The sequence below is a fragment of the Elgaria multicarinata genome, chromosome 1, assembly GCF_023053635.1.
Source record: "Elgaria multicarinata webbii isolate HBS135686 ecotype San Diego chromosome 1, rElgMul1.1.pri, whole genome shotgun sequence".
Taxonomy (NCBI): Eukaryota; Metazoa; Chordata; class Lepidosauria; order Squamata; family Anguidae; genus Elgaria; species Elgaria multicarinata.
In genome coordinates this window covers 115,254,878-115,267,341 of record NC_086171.1, presented here as the reverse complement: position 1 = coordinate 115,267,341, position 12,464 = coordinate 115,254,878, and the positions used below count along the sequence as shown (strand labels likewise).

At 39.1% G+C, this 12,464-nt stretch overlaps 1 protein-coding gene across 2 annotated transcripts in view; it reads left to right on the top strand.

The window, feature by feature from the left end:
* Positions 1-12,464, top strand: part of DENND1B (DENN domain containing 1B) — a 211,527-nt gene that overhangs the window by 44,511 nt on the left and 154,552 nt on the right. For both annotated transcript variants that reach the window (XM_063135069.1, XM_063135071.1), the window contains exon 3: positions 9,890-9,933. In XM_063135069.1, coding sequence (XP_062991139.1) covers positions 9,890-9,933 — 44 coding nt within the window. The remainder of the gene's footprint in view (positions 1-9,889; positions 9,934-12,464) is intronic.

Below are 12,464 nucleotides of genomic sequence, written 5' to 3'. Positions count from 1 at the left end.
AAAAACAATGTAATTTCTCCAGCTGATAAATTACAGCAATCATAAACTAATCCAAAGTCCGTGGCCCTGATATTGCAAACACCATTGCACAAGCTTAATTTTAGATAAAGTAGTAAAATTACCAGTAAAAATAATATTTTATTAGTAAAGCAGTTGTCTGTTGACCTCATGCTGTTTGTATTACTTTCTTTTATTTGCAGACAACCCTTCCCACAAAAACAGTACAAAATAAGATATTCTGAATGTTAAATGCAGAAATCTGATAATAAAATGGAAGCTAATCTTAGTTAATCCTTAACTTTAATATTTGTAGGATATGTTTTCTAATGCAGATAAAAGTGCTTCCTTTAAAGTGTTGAGGTGATTAACAATAATCATAGTGTGTTATATGTAAATACCTCCTTTGCTAGAGTTGGTCTTTGAAGCAAATTAGTGGCAGATTTTTCTTATGATCTTTGTCTTAACATTTATATCTTGTACTGGTTATTGGAGGAAATATATAATGTTACAATAATTTTACTTCCAGGTTTAAATATAGAAGGAGAGGTTGGGTTTAATTTTTAAACATCATTTTTCTATCTTAGGTTTTATGGCCTCAGCTAACATGAAGTCCCTGTCTTCATAGGGGAAGTAGGTCAGATAATATAACAATAACCTCAGAGTCTTGAATCCAACCCTCTCCTTATATGAGGGGGAAAGCACTTCCTCGCACATGGGGTTAGATTTCTCCATCTGGTGACAGCCCCTTGTGCCTCATGGAATGTATCTCCGGAGGACCTCTGATATTGGAAGGTCTGAGGCTGTGTGTATGTTGCTGCTGCTGCCAGAAGGAGGGACCTGAAAAGCCATCTTGCACAGGTGGAAGCAACCTCATACAAATCTGGATCTAATCCAAGATTCATAACATCTATATTATGAACCATTCTTGTAAATAGTTGGTGAAGCTTTCCTGATGGAGACATGATAATGAAAATTTAGTATGTTCTTTTAGATTAAAAAGTTGGTGTGACTAGAACTGCTTTTGCACTGAAGTGTGTGTGTGTTAAGATATATAATAAATATAATTAAGATAAATTTGAGTTGTAGGAAGGCAAATGTGATATATCAACTTCATTAAAAATAAGAAACTAGGAGAGTTGTGTAGTGAATTACCAGTCATATATGGAGACAGTGTTTTCTGTTAGCTATTCTTGTTCTCTCACCCATAAAATCAGCATAAAATTGACCTAGCTTTGCCAGATCAGATGGGTATCTAGAAATCACTCTTCCCAGGAAAAGTAAATTTGGCCTTTGTGTTACTCAACATAAAGTACATAGTTGCGGAATGGGATTATACTTTCTTCTTATTGTCTCTTTTGTATCTTTCTCTGGGGCTCTTGTGAATAGTTGCCACAAAGCTGTGTTATATATAGAGTATAAATGTAAGCTCTAATTAGATACAAAAACAAAATATTTAAAAAAGCAATTGGTTCAGTAATGACCATAAACTCCTACCTATTCCTTGAAATCTAGGACTAGAATAAATGGCTGGACTGCAATGATTGTTAATAAGGCTTGGTGTATAACTTCCAGTATTTTGCAGATGAAAATATGGACACTCTTGTATAGTTGTAATATATCTATTTTATGCGTGCTTTATGTTGTATCCATCTAGTCCTGATAATGTGTCTTCCACCCCCCCCTTCTAAAGCACACCATGATAGAAAATTACCCATCACAATTAAGAATTCTTAATCTCTCAATGGATGTAGTTGCATTTATAAAATAGCTACAATTCAAACTTTGTCCTGCACAGAGAGTTACTGGCATGGACATGAGATAGGGTGACCATATTTTGGAAACCAAAAAGGAGGACATGGCCACCCCTAAGGGGGCGTGCCTACCAACAAGGCCAGCCCACAAAGGGGCGTGCCCACCCAAACATGGCCTTGGTCACCTGTCTGATTTCCCAGCACACAATTAAGACAAACCTGTTCTACATAACATCTTAATGTTAAAATCACTGGAATAAAGAACAAGTGAGACATTCAATGTATCTGAAATTAACTTCACTCATTCCTACTTTTGTAGCTTTTGCTGTACTTTGAAGCTTTTGCTATGCTCTGTGTGATACAGTCTCCCCTTCTCTCAAATATTTTTTCTGATGGCAAATCCTTCACTGGATGACCATAGTCTCACCTTTCCTAACATTTAACAGTCTTCCCCAATCACCTTTCTCATATCCATACTCACAGATTCAGCATACTGCTACCACTGAACAATTGAAGCATTTGACAAGTACAGAAAAATCTAGTCCAACAAACAAGCAAACAAGCACTCAGAAAGAGTATAAACTACTATTACTCTGCAAACATTAGCCATGGAAAAAATGGACTAACGGCTAGCACCTCTTAGCTCCTTTCAACTTCAATTTTTGTGAACCGCCCAGAGAGCTTTGGCTATTGGGCGATATAAAAATGTAATAAATAAATAAATAAACAAACTTCAACCAGACATAACAGTCAAAAACAATCAAGAAAAGCACACCTTCCTCATTGACATAGCAATACCTAATGACAAAAATGTCGTAGAAAAGGAAGAGGACAAGAGAGAAAAGTATACACCACTGGCTATGGAAGTTAAAGAACTATGGCAACAGGAAAAAGTTACAATTATTCCATTAGTCACATCAGTCACCAGTATCACATCAATTTTTTTTAAAAAGAAAACCTTCAGAAATTAGGCCTACCAAAATAAAAGCATGCCAACATCCAGAAAGCAGTCATACTTAAAACATTTTCAATAGTCAGGAAATTTCAGAATCAGTAAAAGACAGCATGACTTGGCAAAGCCCATCACGTTCATCTAGAAAAACCGCCACGAGCAAGAAAAGAGAGATAAATAATGATGGTAATAATAATAATAATAATGACAACCCTGTTAATTTTTTAAAGAGATTTTTAAGAAGGATGAACAATTATCAGCAAATTTTACAAAACATACGTCAAGGCAATTATATCAAACAAATTGGAGAGGAACATCTATGGGCCAAAATGCATTATTTAATATTTATTTATTTATTGCATTTTTATACTGCCCAATAGCTGAAGTTCTCTGGGCGGTTCACAAAATAGGAATATCACCTCCAAATCATCCCCCCCAACTCACACACAGAAAACTACAGCCCTCCCCCCCCCCACACTACAAACATGCACATGCATCCATTCATAATCAAACAACCAAGCATCCCATTCAGACATCATCACATCAGTACACTCACACACTGCCAGCACACATACTCAGGATCACTCACTCCCAAACACACGCACACACCCATCCATTAAGTCAAACAATCATGCACCCCATTCACCCATACACTCTCTCTCACACACATACTCCTCAGTCTTACCTCCTACTTGCTTCTTCTCTTGCTTCTTCTCCTACTTGCTTCTTCTCTTGCTTCTTCCTTCATCCTCCAGCTTCTTCTTTCATCCTGTTGGTTCTTCCTTCGATCCTCCCAGGGCCAATCCAAGCCTTCTCCTTGGCTGGCGTGATCGGGCCAGCCAAGGAGAAAGCCAGAACAGCGCTGGGGGAGGGGGGAGAGGACACATTTCCAGAAGTCTGGGAACATGTCATTCTAGGCTCACCCAGCGCCAATCCCAGCCTTTTCCTTGGCCAGCATGATCGCGCTAGCCAAGGAGAAGGACCGATTGGCATTGGGGGCGGAGGGCTGGAGGACGTGTTCCCAGAAGTCTGGGAATGCATTCTCTGGGCCTTTTCCCTGGTAAATTGGGGCCCAGCCCTGGTTGTCCCAGAGATCCCCGTTTTTCTGGAGGTGTCTGGGGTTTTCCGGGTCATCTGGTCACCCTACAAGAGAGAAGGAAAACCGTACACCGGCATTTGTGTCCATGTGCATTCATTTATATGCATATAATTGCTAGAGATCTGTAGGGGAAGTTGAAACATGAAGAACTCTGGTGCATGTGCATGCATAATAACATGTTTAAGATGTGCTCCCAACATCTCATCCAAAGGCAAAATAGGGATATATGATCCATTGGAGCAGATGTTGCCACAGAAGTAACTTTGCCATCTCTTAACCATGATTGAGAGATGAGGAGCAAGTTCCAAGCTCCCATGTTTCCTTTTTCCTTCTGGTATGAATTCCTGCCTGACATCATCTAGATTTTCTTATATCCATGGTTTGCAACCCCACAGTCCTTTTTACAATGGAGGGAGGGAGGGAGGCATCAATGGAACCTGTGGCTGACTCCATCACTTGTTAAATAATTGGCTTTGTTAGATTTGCATTGGACTTCAGGAAAGGTGGGTGCTACCCAGTACTGTAGCAGCAAATATTTTCAGCAGGAATTGAGCATTTGTCAGGATTTAGCCTTTTCGAACTGGCCAACACTCTCTAGCCCTCAGTACAAATGGAGTTATGTACCAAAATTTTCAGACCTGTCAGCTCAGGCCTTAGGTCAGCTGTATGTGTTCAGAATGGAGGTGCCAGGTGCTTGGAAATTGCTGTTTCTTGTATGCAGTGAAAAACTGACCCCATTCCTCCTGACACTTTAAATGAAATTATTAGGAGAAAGGCAAGTGTGAAATGTGATTAATTGTTTAGATATTTATTAGTGGGAAAAGGGATCGATAAGGATATTACAATGATGTCCTAGTAACATTTACCAAGTCTCTGTGCCTGGTCTTCACTTTGCTAAATGCATGAGTTGGACCAGAGGTGGGCAGATGTCAGGCTTATGTGATCTACTACATGTTTTTATTATAACTCTGAGGTCCACCAACTGGAGTCAGATGCAAAATAGTTTATATGTGTGTAGCATCTCCAGGTGTATGTGTGCAGCATCTGGCACCCACCGGCAGACACATTTGGGGAAGAAAAACTGAGTCAAAGAGACACAGATGAGGGAGACCAAGACTGAATATCCACATAAAATATGAATGGGCCACTGCAGCCTTCCCCTTGCCTGCCCATTAAAAATTAATCAGCAGGACTTAGTGGGTCTTTGCTTCTCTTTCTATCAGAAGTTCCAACAATTTTCCCTTTAGTAATCAATATTGAACATTTTAAAATAAAGCAAACCACAGCCAGAGAATGTAGTTTTGTTCTGCTCTTTGCTCCTGGTTTCCCTTCCCCCACCTCTACCTTGTTGGGAGATCTTCACAAAATTCCTTGCATGTTTTTCACAACCCCTTCCCCTTTCCTAATTTCTTGTCATCGGAAGGCATTAGAATTAAGAAATTCTTAATAAGGAATTTAGGAACATGGTGCCTTTGAGCACACGCTGAGCCCAGGATTATGTTTTCATTACCAGTCTATGCTCACTATGGTTGCATTCAGACAACACAATAGTCAATGGTGGGTTAATAGTCAACTCCATTGTTGATTATTGAGAGAGGGTACTCCCCACATAACATGATTATAATCAACCGTGGTGTGGATTAAGGCCAGCGTCGAGTTGACTATTAGTCAGTGGTGTGTTTGATTGACACATCCCCCGCCCTCTCTCCTCCCCTCTCTCAGCCTTCCAGCTGGTATCCTATCAGCCATTGTGAGTTCTGCCAGCTGGACTAGAGTGGCAGCCGCTGCTTTGGTCGCTCTTGCCAGGGGACTATGTAGTTGCTGAAAATATCCAACTGTGTGTGACAAAACAGTCAATGGTGCCCAACATATAACACGATAACCAACAATTGTTCAAATAATCAAGTCTGCACAGCGTTGGTTATTTGCATTGGTTATTTCAGCTGAATAAGCAACTGTGGTGAGAAAAAGTCTTGACAGACTACACAATAACCAACCGTCGACTATTTAACCCACTGTTGGACTATTTAATCTACCATTGGTTAGCGTGTCGGCCAAACCCAGTCTACCTGCCCACACAAACAAAGTACTCCCCTCAATCTTTCCTTGATCCAGCAGGTTTGGGAGGGGAGGGGGAGGGGAAGTGTTTCTGTTCTTTCTTTTGTTAAACAGTTCAGTCAGAAATTCTTGCTGATGTCCTGCAAATCATCCAGCAATCTTCCATCTGCTCCCCAACTAGATCTTGTAAGTGGGTGAGTTCAGTTTAGCTTGTCTTTGTAGATGGCTATCTCAGTCACAGACGGTAAATACAATGTTAAAATTAGCTGCTCTTATGTTGACCTGTTCCCCAATTTGCCACCTTAAACATGGCTCTAAATGCTCCATTGGTAGAAAAATTGACTGCATCCATTTGGTTTGCTTGTCAAATGTACTGCACAAAAGCTATAAAAATGAAATACCTCGGGGAAGGGATAGACCATTTCCAAGTTTTTAAAATATCATGTCTTCATTGAGAATTTTCCTTTTACAGTAAAACAGTATTTTTAATGTGGCAAAGAAGTAATTGGAGTCAAAAATACCCCACAGTATAAAGTATGTAACACCTACAAAAATGATGTGTGGGGTCTAATTGACTCCACAGCTTTTAAAACAAAACAACATACTTTGCCGTTAACATACATATAACATAATTATCACAGTTACATAAGCATAACAGTGCAATAATTATGAGTTGTGAATTACTTGTAACAAATCTTACAGAACTTGCAACTGTAGCACACACTACTTGAGCAGTCTATGCATTATCACTACATCTCAAAAGTGCATGAGCAGGACAGACAAAACAATCACAATAATAACATTGAGCCTGCAATTTTCTGTCCTTGCGTTGACCGCAGAGATGACACCTGCTCCATTTCTTGGTGTCAGCAATTGCAGGGGCTGTCAGTTCTCAGGCTGCCTCTCTTAACATTCCAGGCAAGTTGGCTATATCCCTAAATTCAGCCCAAAGTTTGATTACGTCCATACAGAGGTTTACTAAGAAGAGACTACTTTTTGGGTGTTCACTCAATTGTGGGTTGTTCATCTTCAAAACAATGTAGGAATTTAAGCAGGCCTTAGGAAAGAACACAACTGCCCCTTGTTTCATCATGCATTTGGAAATGTATGTGGAGACTGTGGCCTAATCTACACCATGCAAGATATTGTACTATGAAAGTGGTATATACAAGGCAGGACCTACACCAAGCAGGATATAGCGGTATGAAAGCGGTATATGGTATGTGTCAGTGGGCCCCAACAGTTGTCAGTGCACTTCAATACCGCTATAAAGCGGTAGTGTAGCTCTTGCCTTTTATACACCGCTTTCATACCACTTTCATAGTGCAATATTCTGCTTGGTTCAAATTGGGCCTATCTGGTTACAGGTGTCCATGCTATTGTTACTTCTGTTATAATAAAGAAATTGCTTCTGGATTTGTAGCCAGAAATTGCTGCATCGGTATGCATTGAAGAAAAGAGAATTACTGTCCTTCCTTTCTTTGCAAATATTAAATCTTCTTGAGCATCAAAAATGCTGCTGTTGACACTGTCTGAGGACAAGGAACTCTCGGAGAATTTCTGGTTTGCTTGTTTTTCCAATGCACCAACCAGAATCAAGTTTTTCTTAGCCACCTGGGTGAAAATGTTATTATATTCTGACCAGAATTCTGTAAAAGTGGTGTTAGTTTCTCAACCACTACCTGGCCTAGAATTTGAGCTGTTGGGGCTGGCTGCTTATAAAGATGCATTAGAAAAACTTTTAACACATTTTGCACAGTTTTTACTGTGAAGTGAGGGCAATGGAAACTAGAGTTGAGGTGAGCTGCAAGTTCCATGCAAAAATTTGCAGATGTGATTGGGGTCAAAATGACCCCAAAGCTGAATAGGTAAGTATTTTTCAGCATGAACTCTGCAGATAGTTTTGATGAAGAAAAACATACAGTTTAGCAGGATCACAAGGAAGGTTCTAATTTGAGAAGAAAGTGTTTAAGAAATGCAGGTTTATAAATTCACTTGTGGGGTACTATTAACCCATAATACAAAATTAACATTTTGTATTGATGTTAATGGAAGTGAGTATATAGGAACATAGGAAAGTTTGAGACCATTAGTCCATCTAGCCTAGTATTGTTGACACTGACTGGCAGCAGCTTTGCAAGGTTTCAGGCAGGAGTTTTCCCAACCTCATGGGATTCGAGTATAGAAATAATTTGTCTATTACGAAAATAGACAAAATCTTGGGGGTGGTTGGGTTACTCTCTATGTTCCTTTCTGGCAAGAAATGGAAAGAGCAGGTTCAGGGTAGTCATCTATATACATGAAGAGTAATCAGTGCATTTAATCATGCATTTTTCGCCATAATAGCCAGACAAGTAGTATTTTTAAGGGTATACTTTACCTACTTCTTCACTGCTTTCCCTTAGGGAGCTGCTATATGCTACATCACGTTTGCTGGGTACCCTAAATACAATTCAGGTGTGTTCACTTAAAAATCAAATATGTCAGATTGACATTTCAAAGCTCTCCTAAACTGTCCTTCCTATATTGTTGTTTTTTACTTGCTGCCATATGTGGCACTCTAAAATGGGTGTGAAGGGTGAGCAATGTGCAAAATGGAAAGTGGGATCCCAAATAAAAGGATGACAAATATTACATGTTCAAATGGAAACTGTTACTTGAGTGTCTCTGTGTTTGTGTATTTATGTAATTTCAAGGACAGCTATAAGATAAGAATGTCCAACCTCTGTATTCTTGGAAGCCAGTATTTTCCTAAAAGTAGTCTGGGAGATGAAAATGTACCTTGTTTCACAAACTGAACTCCAGCATGAAGCTCGTATAGTCTAGCAAGAATGGCTTCCTTGTGTTCCACCATGGTATTACACAGAATGTGCACATGTGCTCCATAATGGTATTATACAGACTTGACTTTGGGGGAGCTAGGGGGGGCGACAGCCGACAGAAAGCTCTGGCGTGGGCTGGTCCATGAAGTCACGAAGAGTCGGAAGCGACTGAGCGAATAAACAACAACAAAAACTTATTATGTGTGTAGCCCTGTTGGCCTTCAGCTATATACAAATGATGCAGCATTAAAGTACAGAATCTTTGCATTGCATCTTGAAAATATTTTTCTCCTTAAGAATGGAACAGGGAAAGCTGCTTACAAAAAATTAATTAAATTTGATAGGGCCATAAGTGGGTAGATAAAATTGCCTGTGTGGATTGCTCTGAATTGTAGGACTCCAGCTGGCAACCTCTGATAAAATATACATTTATAGTTTCAAGATCCATCCACAAAGTAATTGCTATGCATTCGTCTAAACACAATGTATTAATACACCATAATATATATAACAAAGACTCAACTAGTAATGCCCTGAAACAAATAACATTGTTTATTGTTTATTCACTTTATTTACTGGATTTTTTTTATGACAGTGAAGATCCTAAATATAATGAGAACAACATGGTTTGGGGGTTCTGCAAAATGGAGGCCCAGTTGCATAGCCTGGAAAGTCCAAGCTTCCATGAAATTATCAAATTCTTTTTTAATAAAACAGTTGCTAGTTTGCATAATATCAGGTAATTGATTGGTACCAAGATGCAGCTGGTGAACATGTTGTATTCTTTAATATTCGTAATCTGTAATGGTACATCCCAAATGTGGATAAAAACACCTCAGTGAAAACCTGCAAGATGATGAGAGAGGCTTAAATTCTGACATTTAAAAAACATGTTTTGCATTTCCCTTTTACAAATCGAATATTGGAATAACTTATTTAAAAGACATTGAAAGAACAGTTAAAAAGGAATGAAAAAATGATTCAGTACAGAATAACCTTCTACTCTTGTGTTAACAAATATGCAGGGAGTTTCATAAATATGAAATTAAAAAAAATCTTTGAATTATCCAGTATCTTAGTTTTGAGACACTTTTTCTGTACCTGTCTGTGAGCCTGAAGCTACGTTGACCCTCTTTAATATTAATGTACTCTGCTATAAGACTCTGTTCCTTGCCTCTGATTAATGCTGTCTGTCAATTATTTACAGATCCTGTGGTTTTGTGGAAGTTCCCGGAGGACTTTGGAGACCAGGTTAGAAACATGAGATTGATCCTTTTAAAATGATGGATTAATAAAAATAATAACAATAATAATATCAGCATCACCTGCTTTTCTACAGCTTTTTAAACCTTTCCTATTCAGCTGTAGAAAGGCAGATGGCTGATGTTAGCAATAAGAGAGTCTTCACCAGCTGATTTGATCATTAGAATGCATTTGTGGCAGGAAGTATTGCACACTGTTAGTTGCTTTCATAGATTTATCACATTATTATTTTTAATCTGGGCGAAAAATGTGACCAAACACGACTGGCAGTATTTTTCTTTCTTTTGTAGTCGTGAATACAATTCCAGTGGAATAAATTAGGAAAATTAAGATCAACACACAGTTTTTAAATTGCTATCAGGTAATAATAATAATAATAATAATAATAATAATAATAATAATAATAATAATAATATATTTATTTATTTATTTATTACCCGCCTCTCCCTTTGGATCATATCACCAATGCTAAACTAAAGTGCTGGTTTTGGCTATGTTTCCTCAAAAGAACTAGTGTCAGCACTGGTATTACACATTGGGTGTGCATATTTTACATAACCAGTGGCATTGCATCGTTCATGAAAATATTCTCCCATACAACAGACCTGCTGTGACACCTTGGCATGTAAATCATCTCAACGGGAGCTAACACTTGCAGCAAACAGGTGGTTGTATTACAACTACTGTGTTTTAACTGAAGGTAGGTTAGATGGGGAGAGGATATTTTTATTTAATGCATTTGGCTCTTTTTCGTTTTGGTTTTATTGAGGTTCAGGCATATTCCTCAGTTTTGCTTTAAAAAGAATGCCAGGTATGTGGAGAGAAAAAAAAGGGGTATATAAACAGTAGTTTGAATTCTTTTAGTAGGAGCCTATAAAGGAATTACGTTGCCGAAGCAGTGTAGTAAGAGCTTAGCGTTTGTTGTGAGAAAAATAGTTGTCCTGAAATTCTGAACACTGTTATTAGTTGAACATGTGTGAGATTCACTGAAATTAATGACATTTATGCAGACATTCATAACAGCACAGAGGATTTCAATCTAGGTGTACTATTTCTTGCAACAAGTTATTCACACATTAAGAGGAGGAGCTGTGCTCTATTCCAGTAGACAAGAGCTTTACTGTTGACATTATTTGGAGGCAGAATGCAAGTTAAATGAATGGGTTTTTGCCTGCGAGCAGTGTCTGTTGCATTTTACTCTGGCTCTCTTATTAAAATGTTGTTCTCTAATATGCACTTAGAAATCCTGTGCCTATACAAAAGCCAGCTTATTAAGTAGTTTCCTTCCAAATTTGTCTATCGATAGTGAATATTATTATTTTAAATCTGCTTTTTTATGTTAAACCCTTTTTTTTAAAAAAAGAGTAGAGTTAAATGGAATAGGACAGGTCAGTGAAGAAAATCAGTCCTTGCAATTGGATCAAACTGGATACCTAGCAGACCACCTTCCCTTATACGTACCTGGACGATCTTGCTGATGATGCCAAAACTAATGGAATGTCACCATGTAATGCTGTTAGTAGGAAAACCCTTCTTTATGCAATTTAGAGGACACAAATTGTTGCATCTTTTAAACGCCTCCTGAAAACACACTTTTCACCCAGGCTTTCCCTGGGCTGTAATTAACTTAATCATGCTGCTCCATCTTACTGCTCCTTGTATTGCTTTTATTGTAATTATAATTGTTTTTAAGATTGTGTTTTTAGTATTGCATTTTAAATGTGGTTTTAATATTTATAAGTGAACTGTTGAGGGATTTTATTTTATTTATCCATATATATATATATATATATATATATATATATGATCCCACAAATAAATAAGTAAATAAATGCCAGAGTAGTAGTTTTGTATTTTGAAGGTGGGAGATCTGAGTTCATATCCCTTTTCAGCTATAAATCTCACTGGGCAAGAAACTCATCAGCACTCAGCCTAACACATCTTACAAGTCTGTTGGATAAAATAAACAAAGGGGTCATACAGCAACTTGGTTTGATTCATTCAAGTGGGACTGGAGAGAAATCTAAGAAAAAGGAAAAAAGCGTTATCTTGATAAACTAGAGCAATCTTTCCTAACCTGGTGCCTTCCAGATGTTGTAGACCAGGGGTCCCCAACCCCCGGGCCATGGACCGGTCCCGGTCCGTAGCCTGTTAGGAACCTGGCCACGCAGGTGAGCTGCTTTCACCCACCCACCCCGCCCCAGTGTACCTGGGCACGGGGCGCCATCTCGCCTGCCCAGCTGAAGCGAAGCCAGGACACTGGGGTGGGGTGGGGCGGCTTTGGAATGGCACGCCCAGCCGGAAGCCGCTCTGGGAGAGCGACTTCCTGGCGTGCCATTCCGAAGCTGCCCACCCCAGCGTCCTGGCTTTGCTTCGTCTGGGTGCCCACCCAGCCGAAGCGAAGCCAGGACTCTGGAGTGGGGGTGGGTGGGGGTGCTACCCAAAACCATCCCCTCAACCCCCCCCAGTCCGTGGAAAAATTGTCTTCCACGAAACCGGTCCCTGGTGCCAAAAAGGTT